The 24,173-nt window shown below is 43.2% G+C and overlaps 1 protein-coding gene across 1 annotated transcript in view; it reads left to right on the forward strand.

Annotated features, from left to right (window-relative positions):
- Positions 1-24,173, forward strand: part of LOC144167608 (integrin alpha-9-like) — a 108,431-nt gene that overhangs the window by 83,627 nt on the left and 631 nt on the right. Inside the window, exons 18-27 of the mRNA XM_077696817.1 lie at positions 683-762; positions 2,087-2,309; positions 8,771-8,925; positions 11,316-11,385; positions 11,506-11,613; positions 18,611-18,838; positions 21,101-21,223; positions 22,123-22,221; positions 23,731-23,853; positions 23,977-24,173. The exon at positions 23,977-24,173 is cut by the window's right edge and continues 631 nt beyond it. Coding sequence (XP_077552943.1) covers positions 683-762; positions 2,087-2,309; positions 8,771-8,925; positions 11,316-11,385; positions 11,506-11,613; positions 18,611-18,838; positions 21,101-21,223; positions 22,123-22,221; positions 23,731-23,853; positions 23,977-24,173 — 1,406 coding nt within the window. The remainder of the gene's footprint in view (positions 1-682; positions 763-2,086; positions 2,310-8,770; positions 8,926-11,315; positions 11,386-11,505; positions 11,614-18,610; positions 18,839-21,100; positions 21,224-22,122; positions 22,222-23,730; positions 23,854-23,976) is intronic.

Raw genomic sequence — 24,173 nt, forward strand, 5'->3', positions numbered from 1 at the left:
TGATTATGATATATATATATATATATATATATATATATATATATATATATATATATATATATATATATATATATATATATATATATATATATATATATATATATATATATATATATATGGGTGTGCTTGTGCACTACACAGAGCAATTAGTTACTGAGAGCGCATCTTTCATCCGCTGCTGTCTCAATGTACTTAATCTAACCCCTTGTGGTTCCTTAGGGCAAGTATTCTACCTTTTGTATACTCCAATGCCTGAAGTAGCCAGCTCCTGTTTGGGTTGGAGCTAAACTCTCCAATGAATAATTATTTCTCTCTCTCCCGAAGGCACAAAATCTTGTTTATGTGACTGGCCACTGCGAACGTAAAAAACCGCCAAGAAACTACTGGGCGATTGTAGCGGGGCCTCTAGTTCCTTTTGATCGTATCACTCGAATACGAACGGGCATATACGTCACTACTGCACACATTACGTCACTTTAGCGCGAAATTTAAGAGTTTGTAACATTTCTTGCGTTTTTTTTTTGTTAAAAAACGTTTCTCGTGGCAGGAATTCTCCTGAGTGAGTTACAAGACTACTTCTTTCAAATTAAACAAAGTTGCATTTTGTCTTCATGGCACACTTAAAATTGAAGTGTTTGAAAGATGACAAGCGCGACGTTTGACAACGTGTCTTCCGACGCAGATTCCGTACCAGCATGGCTGTGGATCCGACGACATATGCCAGGCAGACATGAAGTTGGCAGTGAATATTTCGAACTACGAGTAAGTACCACAATTTTACATTGCGGGATATTGGGAATGGCTCTCAAAAACATAGAACTGTCGGCTGATTGTTGTAAAAACAAAAAGTCAAGCAGCCATTTTCGCCGCAATTTCAACATGTTGGCGTTATCTAAATTCTCCCTAAGGGAAAATTCGTAACATAGCTCCTGAACAGAGTAGGAATACCGAAAATATGTTTTAACTTTGATCTGATGCACGAAGCTGGTAAGTCCCAGATATCACTTTAAACGTGCTTGCGCGTTAGTTGTGGCTTACTACGACGGCACGCGGTAAGCAGGAACAGAAACACCCTTTGGGCAAATGAAGCTGCAAAAATGACACAGCAAGTTAGATCGTTTTCAATCACGTTTAACACAGTGCATTGGAAAGTGAATAACTGCTTTGCAATGGGATTATCGGCAAAGGGAATAATGACAACATTGCCATACAAAATGTCACAAAGAACAGTCGTTATATCTTCTGCTCCGTACAATCATCCCCACGCTTGCCTTAAGCACAGCTTTTCCCATTTCTTGCCTTCTCCTGTATTCGCGTGCAATAATTTAGGCATAGCTGCTGAAGTAATTATTCCAAAGTCTAAGAGGGCCACAACGCCAGAAGCATTTGTTGTAGAAGTCTGCGTCAGAATTTTCAAGATATGCGTGTACAGGATTATATATACCCCTTCTGCAGCCGTTTATTACCGCGTCCTTTAGCCCCACATGTAATCTTGCGGCGTCCTTGTTCAGTACTAGGGGGGGAAAAATATAAATCGTTTTTTTAAGCGAAATCTCTGCTACGCCATGTCACGCATGACCATCTTCTCGTCGCAAGGATGGCAGGCGTGACGTCACGCCACGTGATCTGCTGCGGAGAGGCGTACCGCTGTGCTCGCTCGGAGCTTCGCCGCAGCGGTACCCCGTGAATAGGCGAGGGTTTAATGACTGCTTCGCCTGCGCTTAGTCGCTCAGTCTCGCCAGTGATTATCTTAGTGTTAAAAGCGCTCACAAAACAGGGATGAAGGCAGAAAAAAGAGACGACACGGTGCTAAATAGCCTCCCGTTTTTGCTACCTTCATCCCAGTTTTGTGAGCACTTTCAACACCAAAATGAACAGTTACCAACTAGCCCAATTATCTGTTTTATCGCCATTGATTGCGCGCCGCTATTTGAAGCACAAGGCTGGCAGGTGTGACCTAACTTCAATAAAACAGTGTGCGTAGTCTTTGCAAAATCAAGGCAACAAGATTTCTCGCTCGCGATAACTATAGGCTGACAAGTGTTACACTTCACCCATTTTTTTTCGCCAACCCATGTTTCGACAGTGGGTTGCCCCTGGTCGTCGGTGAGCGCCGAGACCTGTCTCTCCTTGTGTTCGTGGAGAACGGACGCACGGCTGACCCGGCGTACCAAGCGCGCGTGTGGATTACGCTTCCCGAGAGAGTGCAAGTGGTCAACAAAGACCAGTGCAGCGTCAAGCAGGACTCGGACCAACAGAGGACGCTCATTGTCTGTGAAGCTGGAAACCCGCTCAGGCCCTCAACAACCGTGCGTACACTCATCGGCCTCTGCACAGTTTAGGGCTGAGTGCTTACTTACTAGGAAAAAGTCAAAAGCCATTCTACTCTGGGAAAGTGGATGACCAGCGAAGGTTTCAGCTTACGACATAGAGGTAACACAGAGCTTAGGTGAAAAGTATGATCAAATTTAATGTCTCGTGAGCATTGATGGCGGTAATCCCGAAGAAAGACACATACATACACGCTCACACTTTTATTTTGCCTCCACTGACATCTTGAAAATGGTGCGTGTATATGGATAATTATTATACTCAGAAGGCCTATCCGAGTGATTAGATGTATGAGCTCGAAGACCAAATTATTTTTAAACGGTGTGGGACTTTGGTGGTGACTGCGTGATAATAGAGCACCCACCGGGACGATCGTTTTCCAACGCTTCGTGCTATAGAACACCTCGCGCTTTAAAGACACTTGGGAACTCGGGAGTTCTGATCTCGGATAATGAAAATTCCGGGAAAACAAACATATAAGCTTCGCTTAAAACAAAGCTTAATCGGGCTCAGGTAGAAGAGGAAACGAATGGGACCATTGACCCTATCTGGCATCATTTTACAGCGAAACTGTACATGAGTTATGTTCGTAATTTTTTGCGTCTTCTACCAACAAGAAAACGCCGTTTGCATTTCGAGGGATGAACTGGAGGGTTGAGGGATGGGAAAATGAAATCATAAAAATCGGAGGTGAAGGATAGACTAGAACAGAATAGACTAGGAGAGGCGTTCGTTTTCCTTTTTAACATGCAAGTGTTTTATGCCGCGATAAACGAAGATTTCACTGACGCCATATCCGTCACGGAAATGACGACTGTTCAACGAACCCAGAATAAATGGCGGAAAACGTTTTATTGACGCGGATGGTGCTGCCGTCTAGGATAAAAGAAGAGAAGTAGTACATCATTATGCTAAAGAGTGCCGACAGTTGGCGCCTCCATAGGGGAGCGTAAGCCGCGTCATTAATGTCTATTAACTCTATGCTCAACGCGATGGCCCTGTGTAAGAAAACTTGCATTACGCGCCGCTAAAAGGTAACGACGCCGACGGGCGAATTCCGTGAACGGGACTGATTTGGTACGAAGAGAAAACCAAGCGGGAAGCGGAATGCGTTCGCGCGTTCACGGTCCAAGCTACGAACGCTGCCTCTCGCGTTCCACAAGCTGAGCTCGTCGCAACGCAACCGTCTGCTGTACACGCCACGAATCAGCACCGAAGTGATCGCACCTTTGCCGAAGCGACCCGCCAGCAGGACGTCGCTGTCTAAGCCCACCCACAAGACGCCGCCTCCCCGCAAATCATGCTCCTTTCGCTGCACATTTAATTTCGTGTTGTATCAATTCCTATGACAGGGAAATGAACCACAGTTGTTCTTGTTTTAACAGTGGAGCTGTTTAAGACGTCCGTAAGACGGCCGTAAGACGTTCAATGCGAACAGAAAACCTCCAATAAAAAAAAACGCTTCCCGTGGTGAGAATCGAACCGTGGTGTGTATCCGATTGAGCTATTATCGCATTTATTGTAACAATAACTTTATTTACACATAAATATGCACGCTATGCAGAGGGTTACAAATGATTTAGCAGTACCTTTGATAGCGATGTGTCGGTAACGTTATTAGGTAGTGACATGACAATGTGCATAAATCCAGCAAGATAAAAATTCTGCAGAAATTCGGAGAATTGTCCACTAATGCTTAGTATGCTTATGCCGCTTGTCTGGAGTGTTAGTTCTTTACAGCCAATTTTTTGGGTTTTTCTAAATCATGTCCAAACAATTATCTCCATTTACGATATTATAACAATTACAGGCGGAACTTTCGCGACATCTGCATTATTGTGGAAGTGCAGGGTGTTACACGGCTCGCCATTTTCAGTAACGTTTATGTATTTCTATTTTTTTAGTGTTTGGAAATTTCGTTGGACCAATGATCTCCATTTACGGTATTATAACGATTACAGGTGGAACTTTGGGTAAATCTGCCATTTTGTGGAAATGCAGGGCGTTGTACGGTTCGCGGTTATACGGGCTTTTTTATATTTTTCTATTTTTTCTTTTTCAAATCTTTTTGTGTGACCAATTAAAAAAGAGCACAAGTTTTTAAGCGTACTATTCGATAAAAAACTAACATTTGATCCACACTTAAATCATCTCAAGTAAAAATGCCTCAAAACTATGAACATACTTAGTGTTTTCTCCCACCAGTCCTATGGTGCAGACAAGCAACTACTCCTGCGTGTTTATAGCGCCCTGGTGGGACCTTGCTTGGACTACGGTAGTGTCGTGGACGGGTGGACAAGGAAAACGACACTTAAAATGCTGGACCCAGTGCTGCATTTGGGGCTACGCCTTGCATGTGGCGTTTTCCCACTAGCCCTGTCCAAAGTATGTATGTAGAATGCGCTAAATGGTCCCTACATCGCCAGAGGGTATACATGAAGATGTTGTAGGTCTCAAAGATAATGTCTATGACAAATCATCCTTTTAATTCGTCAATAATGATACATCCACAAAGCAACTCTTTTTAGACCGTCCTTCTATTTGCATGCCATTTGCTGTCACAGTGGGAGAAGCAGTTTCTGAGCTAGCAGTGCCATTTTCAGACGTCCACAAGACACCAATCATTGATTTTATTCCACTATGCCATCTCCGCCCTTTGTCGTGTGACGTGTCTTTCACCCAACTTGACAAAAACAGGACACCAAGAATTGGGATTCTGTAGCATTTCTTTTTAATCCAGGATAAGTACCGGTGGGTTGAGTTTTACAGTGATGCGTCCAAGACTGCAATTGCTGTGTCTTGTGCTGCGCATGGGCCGAACTTGCATGTCAGTAAAACAATGAACCTTTTAACTGTATATTCCCAGCAGAATCATACGGCATTTTAATTGTCTTAAATACCATTCTCCAACTTCAAATTTTAAAGTCCACCGTGTACACGGACACCCTTAGCGTTGTACGCAGGCTTGCATCTGGAAAGTATTCTAAAAACATTATGATCAATCTTGTTTCCGAGGCTATTATGTCTGAATATGCATCAAACCTGGAAATAACTTTCTGCTGGGTTCCAGACCAGTCTGAAGTTGCCAGAAATGAGACCTCTGATCAAATGGCCGCTACTGCGACACTCCTGAATGCAGTCAAAGTTAAAGTCTTAATTTTCTTTTTTGACAAAGGAGGGGGCAACCGCAAGAAGCAGCTGTTTGAGGCTGCTTGACGAGGCGACTGCCCCGGACACAGGCGCAAGGTTACATACTTTGATAAATATGAAACAAATTGAAAAAGCACTCGTGAGATTTTATGTCCATCACATTCCATCCTCTCAGCCATAAAGTACATGCATAATGAAACACAAGCTACTCAGAAAAAAGAAACACCTTGTGACATACATCAGCACTTACCAAGTACAATATACTCACACTTATACATAACTAAATTTGTTTCTTCGCAGCTTTATAAAATAATCTAAATAATCATCATGGCCTCCAAGATCCGCAATAGCACGCGAAAATCAAATATAAAAAGAAATAAAAACATCATATCCACTGTTACGGTATTAGTGCAAATTCACATACTCAACACCAGTACACTTAACAACAGTACACTTAACGCCAGTACACATAACAACAGTACCCTTCACTGACCTCAGGCCACACATAAGACAACACCTTCGGACGACATGGAAGGAGGAGTGCAGTGAGCAGACAGACAACAAATTACACATAATTAAATCACTCTTGGGACCATACACCACCGACAAACGCGACAGATACACAGACGTCGCCTTGGCTAGGCCGCGGATAGGGCACACCCATGCACATCAGTAGTTCACATACTCACCAATGCAAGGCACTCGACACCACACGACACATTTTCCTGAACTGTACAGACAACACATCCCGCTTCACCCATCACACTTCTTGGCCGACTGAACCCAATGTTTTCTATAAGCGTGTTTTTCAGTTTTTATCAGACGTCAAGCCTTTACAGCTTCTTTCATATCATGCATAATGAACCTGGCCCTATACACAAGCCATCTTCTTGGATTTTAGGTGGCTTAACTTTAGACTTCCTTAGATAAATTAGCATTTAATTGTACATCTGTGTCATCATCAAATAACTTTGTCTTTGGTGCTCTTCGCCCTTCTGGCCTTGCGCCATTAAACCCAAAACCATCATCATCATCGTTTGACCAATTATCTCCATTTACGGTATTGGAATGATTACATTAGGAACTTTCGCAATATCTGTGATAATATTTAAATGCAGGGCGTTACACGGTTCACCATATTCCGTAATTTTTCCTATATTTCTTTTACTTTTTTAGAATTTCAAAATTTCGTTCGACCAATTAACTTTATTTACGTTAATATAACGGTCACAGGTGTAACTTTCGCGTAATACGCATTATTGTGGAAATGCACGGCGTTACATGGTTCCCAATCTCCATTCCGTCTCCATTCGCCAACTCTTCGCAGGATACAAACCAATTTATATATTCACAAATCAATACCGGCGCAAATGATTCGTAGGAAACAAACACGTGATCTGAAAACTGTGTTAAATGCGCAAAACCTTTAACCTCTTCCACGCAACCTAGTCATGTACAAAAGTACGCTCAGGAGATAACTCAAACATTACACATTCCACTCCCGTGGAAAAATAGGAGGCAGCTTTGACAAGGTCGTCACCTCAGAATGAACCTGAGACGATTGAGAGGGCACGGACGGAACGAGCTGCTGCATCCGGGGCTCTTGACTTTTGGTTCCCCTCTGCCATAACTCACACTTCTTTATACTGAACTAAGGTACTCTCTTTCTATCGCTCTCTAAGCAAAAACTAAAATGTCCAGACCGGCCACGACATGAGGTAATAAGCACTTTAAAGGAGCCATGAAGAGAAAACACAAGTTTGGTTCATTCAAAAGATTGTCTCGTTAGAATCATACTGACACCACTTTTAACGTAAACTTCGCTCAAATAAGCTACATAATTAGGAAAAACGGGAATGGTCATGCGACCCACCAGCTCATTTCCCCCAACAGAACCTGTGATGTCACATGAGCTAAGCTCTGCGATTGGCGGAGGCTGGCAGAAGCAGACGCAAATTAGGTAGAGCTTACAAACTAGACGAACGAGCGATTTGCGCTTAAATTTAGGGCACATTCTTTACAAAGCAATAAGAATGATGGGACAAACAGTGGAAGTTACGAAAGCACATGTAAACATAGAAGTACTGATGCGTTCTGCTGTTCGTACTGCGCACAGCATGCGTGGTTTAGCTGCACAGCACTACGGGGCTTGGGGTTGTCTCAGACGACACTGGCCGATTGACGCAAGCAACGGTGTCTTACGTGACCCCATTTGTCGAGCGAGCACTGTTTCAGGGAACGAATATTTTCTCCCAGAACAAAAACAAGCCAGGTTTAAATGCGGGCAAAAACAAACCAAACGCTTGCCACGGTATGGTGGCGCCATCTAGGTTACGGAAGGTAAAGAAACGCGGGAACAAACCAACACCGCTGTACAGGGTGGAGACAACCTTTGAACGGTCCCGTGCCGCCGCAATTGGGCCAACGGGCTCAACGCGTTATTCTTTTCGTTTCCCACGAGACCTAGCAACGCGAAACAGACAATATGATTCAAACTTCTTCAGTAAACCGCGTTGCGGCGATCATTTTAGCGCGGTTTTGACACAATGACTTGCTTCGGCGGCGAGCGAGCAACCGAACATGGCGGCGCCAGCGTTACGTGTCTCTACCCTGTACGGCGGATGCGTGAATGAAGGCACTCTAGGCTGCAGAGCGGTCGGTTCCTGTGATGTCACTTGGGACCACGAAAACGCACGATTGAGCGGGAAAATCAAAATTTTAACCTAAATTGTTTAATTTCTCAGTGAATAAAGCACCGTTTGTATCCGGACAAGCGCTGGGGGCACTATAAAACACGAAATCTTTCGAATAAAACCAACTTGCATTTTCTCTTCATGGCTCCTTTAAACCATGGACAGTGTCGCCTTCTCGTCGAAACTGACACACACCAGCAACCACAGCTGTTTACACCCACATCTAATCCACACAAGCGTAGAGGGCATCTTTATTTCGTGTGCCACGGCAATTTGAACCGTAGATGTTAGTCTTCCTCTCTTGGCTGTCCTACAGTGCTTGGAAAGCAGAAATGCGTAAACAAAGCTACTCCGTTCCATAACGCTCCTTCGGCGTCATAGTTACGGTATCGCGTCGTACATCTTCAGACCTAAACGTAGCTGTCCCTGCAACTTTTTTGTTTTCATTTTGTTTTCTTTTTTTGGTTTGTGGGGTTGGGGGGGAATCCTGCCATCTCAGAGTTGACACCAGGCGTGCCCCGCTGGTTCTTTCCATTTCTCTCGAAGGGGAGTACATTGACCCTTCGACGAACGCGGAACTTGTGTGACGTGTGCAGGCCTCCTTCCGGTTGAAGCTGGACGCGAGCAAAGTGCAACACACGTTCGTCGTGACCGCCGAGGCAGAGACGCGAAGCAAGGAGGTCTCGCCCAGCGACAACAAGGTCGTCCTTACTTTACCAGTTATTCACCAAGCGGACATCTCTATGCTGGGGTGAGCGCTTGGGCTCGGATTGCGCTAGTAATGCATCTTCCTCTGGCCCTAGTAAAGTCGTTTGTGCAATAAACTATAAACACGAGATCGAGCAGGCCTTATGAAATACGTTTCCCGTACAATATTTGAGGACGAAAAACATAACTCTTAAAACAGACTGGCTATTTAGGAATGGTGCAGATAAGTAGCGAGATACCACGTATTGGTGCAGATTAGCTTGCACAATGGGACTTCCCTATGCGCTGATATAGCGACAGCACAGTTTTACAGAAATCTAACTTTGAAATAAGGTGCAGGGTATCGCTATAAGCATATTGTTATGAAGTGAGAACGCGAAAACGTGCGAGATATCGAACTTCAGATGATGAAAACTCAGTAGCGCCTACAGTGGCACCCCTGCAATCATACAACGCGTTTATTTATCCCCGGTTCAACCAACTCACCTAAGGCCAGCTTGGACCATCTAGTGAACTGCCCGAGAAGCTGCATCTAATTACGTGCAAAGCGCCTTGTTTCTATGCCTCAGGTCGAAGATAGCGGCAGGCGCTTTGTAGCCGCAGGGTGTGCGCCCTCCTGTTCTCCGAGTTATGGCGAAATCCTCTTTACCTCTTGGTTTCACAGACGTAAGATGAAGCCACAGCAACGACATGATCTATGATAGCTAATGTCGTCAAACGGTACCTGTAGCTTGACGCATACAATAAGTTTGCCGTTGTCTGACAAATTATTAAGCTCGAAGTTAGGGCTGCCCAACGTTCAGACTTAACACATACCTTGCCGAGGGGTGACGCCAAGCCTACGCAGTAATTGCGTTGGCTGCAGTGCCGCAGCCCCTACACCGCTGCCAGCATATTTATTCGCACGGAATGACACCAAGTCTAGGCGGTGGCGTTGTCTCGTTGCTTTCGCGGGGATGTTTGCCGCGCATGCTGGCATCCGACACGTTGCATCTGGTATGCTATGATGCGCAGTGCGAAATGTAGTTCGGCGCGAGTTCAGGGCCGAGTGGGCGGCAAAAAATTATAAAATGGGAGGGCCGAGGCTGACAAAGAACGAAATGAGCAACACGCAACCAGCACCTCCTTTAAAAGGAGCAAACGGTACCACTGAGACAGGAAGAACACAAAGCCGGGTTAACATGGTGTGCGGACGTGGCCCGTGAATGGCGTCCGAGAAATGCCGTGTTGCGCGTTTCTGAAGCCGGAGCAAAGCGTGGCATCCACCCTAAGAATTCACCAGGAGATGTTTGTTTATTTATTAATTTATTTACTTATTTATTTATTTATTTAGAGTTGAATTCTACACAGGGAATAGACTACGTGATCGAAATTCAATGCTAACAAGATGGGCTTCGCCTATGACATGATTGACATTTGAATGACGAGAATTGTGGCTTTTTCAGAAGCTAATATACGAGCGGTATATAATGTTTTTGCGAGCGATTTCAAACAAAAAAAATCTGCAGAAATACTGGGAATTGCTTACTAATGCGGAACATTCTTACGCCGCTTTTATAAATTGTGAGTTCTTTGCAAGGCAGATTTGGCTATGAGTACCCAAATACCTTGAAATATTTTACTGTTTTTAAGTTTTATTTTGTTTATTCTCTACAATGATGCAAATATGCACCATTATACACATTAAGCGCCTTTACTTTACAAATTGCGCATGTCTGCTTACATGCAAGACGTTGTGCAGAGTTGGCGCGTTTCCTCTATTGTATCATACGTACTTTAGGCGTTATTTTCCATAAATTTTTATTTGAGTCTCCATTTGTTCGAGATGTGTAAGGTGCGTATTTTTTTATTGCATCTGTTCAATTTTGTATTTTTTTATTTTCTCTATTTTCTATTTCTCTATTTTCTCTACTCTAGTTCTTAAAAATTCCGTTCAAACAATACTATTCATTAAAATTATTATGACGATTGAAAGTTTATTACCACCAATTATGAAATCTTGTGAAAATGCAGGGAGTTACACGATTTGCTCGTTTTTGCTATTTTTTTAGTATTTTCATCGTTCTTTTCAGCATTTTTAATTCAGTGTTAGTTTTTCAGGGGAGATGTACAACATGCATATTTCTGATTTTGTCAAACTATTTTAGTACAATTTTTGTTTTTCTTGTACTGTTTGGTTTATCAAAGTGTTCGTCAAATTATCTCCGTTGACACTATTGTAACGATTAAATATGTTACTTCCGCATATTATTCATTTTTGTGCGAATTCAGGGCGTTCCAGGGTACCGGCGGCCGGGGTACTCGACCAAGAATGCTTTGCATTAAATACATGCGGTAAAAAGAAGCCCTATTTTGCTTCGTTCTAATTTTATAGCAATTTCGTAAAGGTATTTGTTGTTCACAGACGAAATTCCCTCCTGTCCTACTTCGCAGGAAGGCGAGGCCCGAAGTGGTAACCTTCAATGGAACGACCAAATCAATTGAACTGGAACATGGGTTTCTGGTAAGATATTTCACACCTTTTGGTATAGTTTTTTGCAATATTATTGCGTTTTTGAACACTAAATGGAAGTGGCACCCCAGAAAATACAACGCCCTCTCCTTCTCCCTCTCTTTTTGCCAGCTTTCCAAGAAATACCCGAGTCCAATTCAGCAGGTCCAGCTCTCCATTCGTGTACCACACGCCTTCAGCAAGTCGGAGCCACCAATCACCTATGTCAAAGACATCAAGGTATTCATAATAATCTGGAACATGAACTTGGCAACGTTCAACGCATTAACTCTCTCTATAGCGAGGCAAGCTGAGCTGTACTATTAAAGGAGCTCTCGGAAGTTAAATGGAATGTTACTAGAATACGTGAAGTTAGAAGAACAGGAGAAGGCTTCATAGAACTGACTAGCGGACATAATCTGTGCTATCGGGGACCTCACGCAAGGAAAGAACACGGGTTGGGATTTTTTATCCACAGAGAGGCGGCAGGGAATGTCTAAGAATTCTTCAGTATTGACGAGAGGGTCGAAGTCGTCTTGATCAAGCTTAACAAGTGATGCAGGTTAAAGATAATACAAACCTATGCACCAACAGCTAGCCACGAGGATGAGGCCGTAGACTGCTTCCACGACGACGTCAAGTCAGTAATGAATAAGGGAACAGCACAGTTCACAATTGTAATAGAAGACTTTAACGCTAAAGTATGTGCAAAGAGAATAGGAGAAAAATCAGTGGGAAATTTTGGAATAGGCAGTCGTCTTTTTGGCTAAGACCAAAGTGTACTGTAGTAACATTGGAGGAAATACACTGGTGAGATTTACTGAGAGAGATAACCTGAAACTATTGAACACGTTCTTCCGCAAACGCAAGAGTAGAAAATGGACATGGAAAAGTCCTGACGGGATGACAAAAATTCTGCAAAAATTCAGAGAATTATCACTAATGCGTAGAATTGTTATGTCGTTTGTCTGAATGTGAGTTTTTACAGTCAAAGCTTATGGTTTTTCTAAATCCTGTCGGACCAATTATCTCCATTTATGCTATTATAACGACTACAGGTGGAACTTTCTCAAATCAAAATTATTGCGAAAATGCCGGGCGTTACACGGTTCGCCATTTTCCAGAATTATTTTATATATTTTTTTAATATTTAGCTTTTCACAATTTCGTTCTAACATTTATCTCCATTTACGCGATTATAACGATTACAGGGAAACTTTCGCGAAATCTGCATTGTGGTTCCTCAGTTTTCGTAATTGTTTTAAATGTTTCTTATTATTGTACATTTCCCGAATTTCGTTCGGCCAATTATCTCCATTTCCGCTATTATAACGATTACAGGTGGAATTATTGGGGAAACGCCATGGGTTATACGTTTTGACATTTTCTGTAATTTTTTGTAATATTTTTCTTTCATTTAGTCTTTCAAAATTTTGTAGACCAATTATCTCCATTTACGTTATTATAATAATTACACTTGGAATTTTCCAGAAATCTGCAATATTGTTTAAATGCAGGGCGTTACACGGTTCTCCAGTTTTCGTAATTATTGTACATTTTTCTCATTTTTTTTTAGTTTTTAGAAATTCCCTTCGACCAAGTATCTCAATTCGCGTTATTATAACGATTGCAGGTAGAACTTCCGCGATATATGCATTATTGCGAAAATGCCATGTGTGATACGATATGAGATTTTCCGTAATTATTGTATACTTTTCTTATCTTTTAGGTTTCCAAAATTTCGTTTGACCAATTACCTTTATTTACGTTATTATAACGATTAAATTGGGACCTTTCCCGAAATTTGAATTATTGTGGCAATGCAGGGCATTACACGATTCACCAGTTTTCGTAATTATTTTACATTTTTTCTATTTTCTGGTTTTTCAAAATTTAGTTCAACCAATGATCTCCATGTACGCTACTATAACGATTACGCGTGGAACTGTCGCGATATCTGCAATTTTGTGGAAATGCCATGCGTCGTTTTGACATTTTCCGTAATTTTTTAATATATTTTTTATTTTGTTGTTTTTCTCTATTTCATCCTAGCAATTATCTCCATTTACGTTATTATAACGATTACATTTGGGACTTTTCCGAAATCTGCGTTATTGTGGAAATACAGTGCGTTACACCGTTCGCCAGTTTTCGTAATTCTTTTATAATTTTTTATTTTTTATTTGTTCAAAATTTCGTTGGACCAATGAACTCCATTTACGGTATTATAATGATTAGAGGTGGAACTTTCGGTAAATCTGCCATATTGTGGAAATGCAGGTCGTTGGACGTTTTGCCATTTTCCGTAATTTTCTTTTATTTTTCCTATTTTTTATTTTTTCAAAATTTTGTGCGACCGGTTATCTCTATTTACGCTATTAAAGTGATTACAGGTTGAACTTCGCAAAATCTGCATCTTTGTGGGAATGCAGGGCGTTACACGGTGCTGGCTGTGGGGGTACTCGGCAAAGAATGCTACGCATTAAAAATGAAATAGACTTAATTATGAGTGACAACCCAGGGGTTGTGCAGGACGTGGAGGTGCTGAGCAAGATTCTGTGCAGTGATCATAGGATGGTTAGGTGCAAAGTAAGGGTAAATCTTAAAAAGCAAAGAAGAAAACTTCCAAAAAGGAAGAAACCCAGCATCAAGTCAGTCAGAGACACGCCGCAGGAATTTAAAATAACGCTTCAGAACGAATTCGTGATCTTAGACGGTCAGAGCGAAGACAGTGTTGGTACCCTAAATGACAACCTAAAAAGAAAGTCAGGAGCGGCTATTGGAGAACTAGCACGCAGTGAACAAACTAAAAAAACTAACTCAGCAAACAATGGAGTTTATTGCGAAGCCTCAGAACATAAAATTGCTCGGTACGGTGGATCGAAATTCACTAGCGGAGCCGTCAAAATTGACCAAGAGAAGTTAAACAAATGACATTCGTGCGTAGAACACGGCGGTCATTGAGGAAACATTGGGAAAAGGAGAAAGCTTGAAGGCAACAAGGACGAAGCTGGCTATGGCGGAGAGACAATGTGCGCGCTTAGAGATGAACAGGGCAGCATAATGCACGATATGGACGAGATAATAAAAATTGGGGAACCATTCTACACAAGGCTGTACGCCAGCGACTTAGGTCCAAAGGAAAATACAGATCGTACAAGCTTAGCTTGCGACGTTCTGCCAGAAGCTAAATGGGAAGTAGAAAAGGCGCTTACGGGCATGAAAAGAGGAAAGGCTGAAGGCGATGGCGGCATAACCATTGACCTTCTAAAGGAGGGCGGAGATATAATACTAGAACAGCTTCCTAAACTATTCTCACAATGTTTAGGGACTTTAAATGCACCCAAAGTATGAAAAAACGACAACATATTTTTAATTCACAAGAAGGGAGATAACGAAAATCTTAATAACTACCGACCCATCAGCTTTCTGTAAGTTGTGTACCAGCTGTTTACTACGATAATAGTCAACCGCATAAACGACAGCCTAGACTTCCAACAACTCAGGGTTGGGTTTAGAAAAGCATACTCTACAATGGATCGCATCCATTTCATCAACCAAGTAATAGAAAAATGCGCAGAGTATAAGAATCCGCTTTACATAACATTTATAGACTATGAAAAAGCGTTTGATTGAGTTAACATGACCGCGGTGATGGACGCCTTGAAGGACCAAGGAATAGAGGAGACTTACCTAAGACTCCTAGACGACATATGCGAGGAATGCACAGGCACAAGTACCCCTCACAAACAAAGTGATAGATACCCGATCCGACAAGGAGTGCGACGAGGTGATACCATCTCACCAAAATTGTTCACAGGATTTCTGGAGAGTGTATTCAGGAGACTTGACTGGGAAAACTTAGGCTTACGGATTATCTGGGAATACTTCAGACATCTACGGTTTGCAGAAGGCATAGTCTTGCTCAGTGAATCTGCAGAAGGACTCAAAAAATGGTTAAATAACTACAATCAGAGAGCTTCACTGTGGGGCTAAAGATAAATATGAATAAAACAAAAGTAATGGCAAATAAACATGCTGAACGCGTCCATATCAGCATAGGTAACAAAATACTACAATTAGAAGAATATAACTACCCTGGCCAGATGTGCTGTTCCCGCCCACGAGAAAGCAATCCGGTGCAGAACAGGAATGGGTTAGGGTTGGTTCGGCAAGGACCTCTATCCTAATTAAAGGCAAGGTACCTCTATCCCTAAAAAGAAAGGCATTAAGCCAATGCATACTGCCGGTGACGACATACTAAGCGGAAACATGGCGCCTTACTGAACAACGCGAAAGCAAGCTTAGGTCCGCCCAACGTGCCATGGAGCGAATAATGTTTGGAGTAACACTTATAGACAGAAAACTATAAACCTGGATTAGGGAGCAAACTCGAATAGAATATATCGTAGTTCAAGTTAAGAAAAAGAAATGGGCTTGGGCTGGCCATGCAGTGCGACGAACTGACAACAGGTGCGCCACAAAGGCAACAGAATGGACACCGAGAGACGGGACTAGACGAAGGGGAATACCATTAATTCGACGGAGAAACGAATTAAGAAAGTTCGAAGGCAAAGAGTGGACGCGGTCAGCGCGGGACAGACGCGGGTGGGTGTCAGTGGGGGAGGCATTTGTCCTGCAGTGGACTTAAATACTCTGCTGTCGTCGTTGTTGTTGTTTAATGATGATGATAATCTCAATTTTCGGTGACTGAATGGTGACCAGCGACTGAACCCCCAGGTTATTTTGTTGATTAATTATTGACCAGTACCTTAGAAATTTTGTAGTGGATTAGGCAGGTGTTATGCTTAAATCATTCATAACTAAAAATTTGTTCACCCGCCGTTAAAACGTTGTCTAAAAGCAATGTCGCTGGGACCGTCTGTACGTGGTTTTCTGTCGATAGCTTCCCCTCGCAATTTAGCACATTTGAGCAAATATCGTAGCGAGCAAGAGAGAAGTTTAGCGAGCACGCGACACGATCAATTTAGCACCAATTTAACTAGTTTTACACGCATAAGCTCTGCGTTAGACACTTTGGGCCTGGAAGCTTTGTTCTCTAATGCATTACTGTAGAAATGCTTCTCACGTACAACACGACAACGCTTACTGATTTGAATGGCAAGCGTCGTTACCAGGTTTTGGGCTTGTAATTATCTGACAGACTACTCACATATTCTCACTTCGTTCCGGCTTGAATGAAACAAATAAAGAGTACCTTTCATCAAAAATTGCAAAGCTTCGCACTCTAACTTTGGAATTACTCTAATACCACGTTACACTCCGATAATTTAGGCGGCCTTGTTGATGTTGGTACTGTCTGCTCGCCATATTGTGAAATAAACGACTACATACCCCAGCGACCACGTTTGCACAAGAGAAGATGTCACTATACGATAAAGATCACGTCAAACCGTGACGTTCCTTTCACAAAGTAGCTTGCCCGACTGCAGTAGTGCGGGCTTTACAGGCAAAATATTTAGCACTTAAAGCGCGTATCCGCACCTGTACATTTCGCAACTATTTCGAGCTTTCGATCCGCTGTACCTTTGAGCTACCTCAACGCTTTTTATACCCAAAATGCGCTCAGCACCATTTTTTACTCCTGCTTCAATTAAATCCCCATGGGCGAAATTAGCATGCATTGGAGGATCGGCTTGTTGGTAGCTTTGCCAGAATGACAAAACAAGTTCACATGCTTTCAATAACATTAGGTTCAATTTTTATTAACATAAGACTAAAATATTCAATAGAAAACTCATTACTGTATTTGGCTCGTAATACGGATTGCTCCTCATTTTCTGTCCCCGTATTTGTAGATAACGAGGATTGTCTATGTAGCTGGCATCTAATCCAAATGTAGGAGCACAGGAAATTATTTTCTTATTTGAATATCGAAAACATCGTTTGACGCTCTTTGCCCTTAGTAGGCCTTGCGCCAATAAAATCCAACCGACATCATCATCATGAATATCTAAAACAGAAAATTGCTTAAACGAAAATCGCTGGCGACCGGACACTGCCGGACATAAGTAGATTTATTTTACACAGAACATAGGCAGTACTCCGCAGGAACTGTACATACATACAATTTTGATAAACATTGTGGTAACTGGGAGTTTTCATTTTAGTGTTTAAATTCCTCACTGGTACAGAAAGAAAATGACGAGAAGGTTGCTGATAACGCGCTACTGTTATAACGGTACCACTTGGGTGCGGCGTATCTACAAGAAAACGACTATTCCATCAATAACCAGCGAAAAAGATGGTTTGTTCTTGATGCCTCGCTTTTGCTGCTAGCATCAAGAAGTATGAGTCAGACCCCAAAATAGGAACAAAGTCATTTTTATAATGCGATAAGGTAAATATAACCACACACATACAACAGAAGCAAACACAGGTACTTTAGCCAGCACACTCAGCTATGTTAACAAATATACAGGGGAATGAGAAGAACAAACAAGTCTAAGGCCGTATTCTAAGTTGCTCCTCCAGTCCATTTGTTCCCTCCACTCGACTGAGGGGAGGATCCCGCAATGGTAATGCATGGGCAAATCCATTTCAAGGATCTCCTCCACTTTAGGCTCGAGTGGAGGAAGGACTCAAAATACGAGGGCTAACGCTGTATAGAACAGTGAATATTAAACAGAAAAATAAAACGTCCAATATGTACAATTTACCAAATAAAAGGAAAGTGTTTCCTAAAGTAGGCCCTAGAGCAAGTTTGCAAAATTCTTGATCGCCGCTCCGTACCGGACATTTGTATCGTCTCTAGGGTTGTGGTGTGTCTTCCCATGTGCGGCATCAATAGAGAAACGTTTTCTGATTGTTGGCGTGGTGACATGAAGTTGCAGAGCAAATAGCGGTTTTCTGGGGGAAGGGTGCTCGCCGCGCGGGTGGAGCCGTCACTTCGTTCTCGTGGGTAAAATTACAATGATGAGCAGGCACGATCCAGGACCAGGATGGACAATTATGCCCACATCTATTATTGTGAGGATGACCATGACGAGGACGATGACGATTGCTTCAGCTATAATTATTCAGCTGTGGGAATCATGGCGGTGGTGTCGAGGACCAAGAGAAGAAGGTAGAGGATACCGTCTTCTTGTTCCTACGCCCGCACAACCTCGTCCTAATCTGCAAAAAGGCCGACCAACACAAAATCGCCCGGGCCGACCCCATTGCTGCTATCGCACATAACACGTGCGATTGATACCCGTCCCTTTTTCCTGCATAGATTCTGCAAGGAGACCTGTTTGTTCCGGGAACGTGCCTAAACGTAGAGGGATTCGTCATGAGCAACGGGGACCAGGCCGCACAGAGCAGTGATGATGACTCGGACTCTGGCATATTCTCTACCAGCAAGGACAGCCTGAGCGGCCGTGTACAGCGGTCGGTGCCCGAGGCCGACTCGCCTCACTCCGAGAGGCTTACCAAACTCTCCGACCAGAACGTGCCACCCTTGGTAGGTTTCTCTTCAACGCTGATGTGATAGAAAATTCCATACCTCGCAACTAAACCTCCCACACCCTACTTTTGTCTCACTGAACGTCTTTTACTGCGATTGGTATTACTTTTGCATAGTTTAGTGAATGCAAATCAGAAAGGAACGGTAGCCTTTAAACGTCTTATGAACATGAATTTAGTAGAGGGAGGGGTAGCCAGTCATTGTAGATCCAAACGCCCCTAAATAGTTAAGTATGCCGTACGTGGTAATGCGCGTTCTAAGTGCGCTTGCCCAATTTATAACGGGATGCAAGTTTAGCCACGAGGAGAATAATGCCCTTGCGGTGCTGGACATGGCTTAAGTAACATGCATGGAAATTCCCAGGGTTAAACAAGAGGCTTCATGAACAGGTGGCAGAACTTTAATGCATGCACAAAGACAAGCATTTTGTGGTTTAAAAAAAAAGTTAAGACAAGCGTCTATTGTCGCGTCAAACAGGGGTAAAATGTTCTAGTCAACTTCGCATTTGTGTCTCCTGCCCTGAGGTATTCCTGGATCAAAATTTATACGCGTGTGCGAATTTCGATCCTTGTTTTCAATGCAGATACTAAGAGAATAAGGATTTTCTTTGCTCAATTCAAAAGCGAACAATTGAAATACACGAAAAAAAAACAGCAACAACAACAAACTCTTGAAGCAGAACACAACAGGCCATTTCTTTCGATGTGCCAGTCTATGAAGTTCGACAAATGCAACGAAATTTTTAGTCTAGAAAATTTGTTTCCGTTGGTTCTTGTCAACAGGGTTGTTTAGCAGCAGCTATTTCCACATTGGAGTTCAGTGCGAAACACTGTTATTGTACCGCCACTGAACCAGGTAACAGCATGTTGGCGCCCCAAGCAGCAGCGCAGCAGACGAACTATCAGTTTGAATTTCCTTTATCTTTTTAAGTGAGAGAATAACAATGAAGTTGGTTTATTTTGGCGTTAATTAGCTCGTGTAGGTGTTGAAAGAAACAGCTCGTTGTCTGGTGCCCCGACACCGAAACTATAAAAATGGTAATTCTTCTATCAGTATATTGTTTATTTTTGTTAATGCATCAAATGTGCCCATTTAATGCAAAAGCACATGGAATTGTTTGTAGCAGGGTGGGTATGAGTACAAAAGAAATGGCCGCGTATCCGCCTACTTCACTGCAAAAGGTCGTCGAAAGACGATAGCCTTCTCGCGCCCGTGCCGCGTGAATGCCTGTCTTCTGTTTCTCGCCCGCCCATCTGAAACGCTCTTCCGCTCCTGTTTAGCTCTTCCCACGATAACCACGGAGGAGATATGCTAAAGTCAATTCCATTTTCGCTTTTTCCACTGCTCACGCGCAATCTATTGGAAGCTTTCGTTACTTTTGAACTTGGGACGCCGCCACGTGGTCCTAGATCGTCGCGTGCACTCTCCAAATTTCGGGGTCAAAATATTGTTTTCAGCCCGTATTTTTTTATTTGGTGTCGCAAAAATTGAGCAGACTTGTATATTTGATTACAAGAAAACTGTAAATACCACTTACGCATTAATGTCTTGGCTCAAATATGCCTAGTGTTTTCTTTTTCCCGAATACTGTTGCAAAGTATGAAGTAGTGTTTCCAGAATTAGTGGTCCGCGAAAGTTTGGTCAGTATAAACCTCTCGTTCAAGCATATAAGAACTCGTTCTTGAATTCGTTCTTTTGTAAGAGAGAGAACTTCTCATAACACTTCATAACTTTTTGATTGGCTAGACAAAAGTCTCCGCCCACAGCGCCAGTGTTCTCTATTCCTCAGGGTCCTATGTAGCCAAGGATTTATGAAACATGTTCAATTTTGCGTGAGGCATGCGGTTTAGCTCGACTTACCCAGTCTCAGGAAAACTTCGAAAAGCACTCGAAACCTTTTGTACAAGCATTGTCACCAAAGATGTTGCCTCTGTAGAGTTATGCACGGTACGCGTTCATGTTGTACAACCCCGTGGAGTAGTACCCTAAACCTAACACATGACGCAACAGGCCTCCAGTTTCAATGCAAACTGCGAGTGCGGTATATCTTCCGAAGTACTCACGCCTACGCAAACACGAAGAGCAACCTAGGCAACGACTGACAGCCCCCTAGTCTTCCGTTATCGTGATTAATAATAAGTGGCATGGCGTTAAATTAATTCCTTTGTATGTACATGTAACACTGATCCAATCATGGGGGCACGTAGTGAAACTTCAGAACCTCTACACCTGTAAACCTTTCGTTACTTCCTCACACAGAACTGCAAGACATCCCTGTGCGACGAAGTCAAGTGCATCTTCGGTCCATTTTTGGACAGGCAGAAAATAGTGCAGGTCGTAGTGTCCGTGGTCGTTGACATGGAGGAGTTCAGGAGACAAGCCGTGAGTATTCGCTCAAGCACTGATCTTGTGCAGCAACTAGCATTCGCAGCGATCCTGTGTTGTTTAATTAGTTGTCTCAGTTTATCACAGAAAAATTGCGCTGTTTCGACAAAGCATTATGGTGATTCAAACCATCGAAATGGCGCGAACGCTCGTGCACTCCGCACCGGTTGTCCAATGAGCCACTCGTCGTTGCCGCATACATATATAAAGTAGGGAGTGGTGCGCCGCTTGCGAAAGATTCGTCGTGTGTGCCAGGTTAACCTGACCAACGTAACTCGTGAAGAAGGAATGTTCAATTAGCAAGAGCTCCTCCTTGTTATAAACGCTGACCACAAGAACGCACAGCCTCAGGATAGGGGAGCACGCTTCCGTTGTTAGGCGATGCCTGAGCATGCACAGAGGGGCTGACGCTCCCCTTGATAACACCTGTGGTTATGGGTAAACCGGTCCTATCTGGTCAAATTGGCTTCGGAGAGGGAATGGGTTTAAATTGAGATCGCCTTCTACTTGTTACTGGCGAAGTGATCCCAATAGCCGCGACATTGCAGTCTCAGCTCCAGATGGCTCCCTGTGCAGGTGTGGGAACTTTGCCTATGTGTGTGTAAGGGGGGTGTAGCTGTGTGAGAAATGTGTCGGACCATAGATGAAGCGGGACGATTAGTTAATACTGCCATGGCATAAAGTATCAAGAATAGGAAAAGCGTAATTGGGAAAACTATATCATGTATAACGGCGAATAAATGGTACTAATCCCTTTATTGGCTGACGAAGGCTGATTTGTGCTTCAGTCTCGCAATAGTACCACAATTGATCAAATATCGCTAGATCTCCGTCTAATGTACAGTTGTTTTTCGGAGTGCACATGAAACGTTCACTTGAGCTGGAACTTTTTTCAGGGTACGTGGCATGCATTCAGCGTTGGCTCCGAAGGTTACCTGGAGATTCTGGACAACACTACTTTCACGACTGATGCACAATCCCGCAAGGAGATCCGTGTAAGGCTTCTCTACCGTGTGTTTATATTGTTTGTTTTGCTATACCACGAACGTTACTCGTCCGACATGAAAAACGTAGCGGCCAAATTATTTGTCTTGTTTTTCATTGAATCACCATTTGTGCGGTTGTTCCTACATTAGCTTTGGAAAAGGTTGCAACCCCCACAGCCTGAGGATTACAGGCTCGATCAGTTTGTCTTAAGTGTGAAGGGAGATTGAAGATGAAAAATTGGCGCAGCTTGCACTTGTGGTGCAAGGCTGGAGAAACAGCAGAGCTGGCGGCCCCCCTCCCTTCGTCGGATGCCCGGCAGTTCAAAGCCAACGCTGCGAATAACCCAGAGGAAATAATGCTGTGCGCCTGGAATGAGATGTTTGAATGTTGGAATGCGAAGGGACCTCTTCCGCTCAGTAGGACGGACGCCGGTTTCATAACCCGAGGAGCTGAGGCTCAATTCTCACCAGGGGAACTTTTTTTTTTCTCAACTGGAAGTTTTTTGTTCGCGTTGCACAACTTACGGCCAAGTTAAACAGCTCCGCTGTTCAAAACATTACTGAAAATTCTCGGCGCCACTTGCGTTATGTCTATGACGACTTGAAGGCGAAGGCTTGAGTGGCGATACATATACTAAACACAAACACATTATACGCTATACCATCAGCCCGTATTCCCAAGTTCCATTTTTTTGGTTGCGTCGTGTCTTATTTTTTTGGCTCATTTTATTTTAGTTTGAGGGGGGTGTATAAAAATGGCATTTTTATTTCGTTAGTTCAGTTTTAATTTAATTTTTGTCTGTGTATTTGCGGATTTTTTATTCTGTACCATGAGCCATTTCCGCGTGCGTAAATATCGCGCTATTGTTACCAAACCACGAAAATAATGCGTAGCATATGCCAAGAGAACATTTTGCAGTAACAAAATGATGGGTCAGCACAAATTTTGTCAATGGTGAAGATCGAGCACACTACGCTAGACAAACACACTACGAAGACCGAACAGCCAGGCTATTTTAGCACTTCCTCAAACCAATAGAATGAATGCTCGACGCATACAGGAATTGGCCGGCTTGTATTCACAGGGGAACGAAATCTCGCGAGGCGAACAGGATTCTCCTAGCGAGGGAAAGAAAGCCGAACGAGCTTCGGAGGGGGCTGCGCAAGGGAATGGTTCAGTCGTGACAGAAAGTTTCAGAGCAGATATACAAAAGGTCCAACTAGGCTTTAACCTTCACACACCTGGCACACATTACAAGCACCCCCCTGTAATTTTTTTCTGTATTTTATTTTTGCCTTTTAAAATTACCCTTGACCAATTACCTACAATTACGTTTATATGACGATAAAATGTGTTAACTTTGCAAATTATGCATTTTTGTGCAAATTCCGGGCGTTACATGTTTGGGGCCCATGGCGTAGTCGGGAAGGAGTGATACGCATAAGAACTCGACGAAATCGTTCACTATCGCAGTCGAGGCTGCCCTTCTTACCTGCGTGGAATGAACGTGCGTGCAGGTGGCCACGGTGTTCCAAAAGGAAGGCCCGCCACCAGCGGAGGAGGTGCCCGATTGGATCATCGCAGCCAGTGCTTTCGCCGGACTTCTCCTCTTCTCACTCATAGTAGCCGGACTGGTTCATGTACGTACATCACGTCGAACGCCTTTTGTGATTTAGGTGGTTATGAGCTGGGTATATACAGTAGCTTATACATAGGCTTCTTTGAGTTCACGAAATCGTTCAAAAGTCGTTGTTTCTCGGTAGGTGGGTTTTTTCCGTCGACAACAAAAGGAGGCCCTGGAGAAGTTTCTAAGCGAAGAGGACGGAAACGAGTGGGATGAGTTCGCTGTCAGAAAGACCGATGGGGATGAAGAAAGGGAGCCCTTCCGCAAGAGCATGATGGCGGACTCCGTAAAATTCAGCGACGTCCAGGAGGAGACGAACACCACTGCTGAAGACAA

The sequence above is a fragment of the Haemaphysalis longicornis genome, unplaced genomic scaffold, assembly GCF_048455015.1.
Source record: "Haemaphysalis longicornis isolate Haplotype H1 unplaced genomic scaffold, Haemaphysalis longicornis Haplotype H1 scaffold_2, whole genome shotgun sequence".
Classification (NCBI taxonomy): domain Eukaryota; kingdom Metazoa; phylum Arthropoda; class Arachnida; order Ixodida; family Ixodidae; genus Haemaphysalis; species Haemaphysalis longicornis.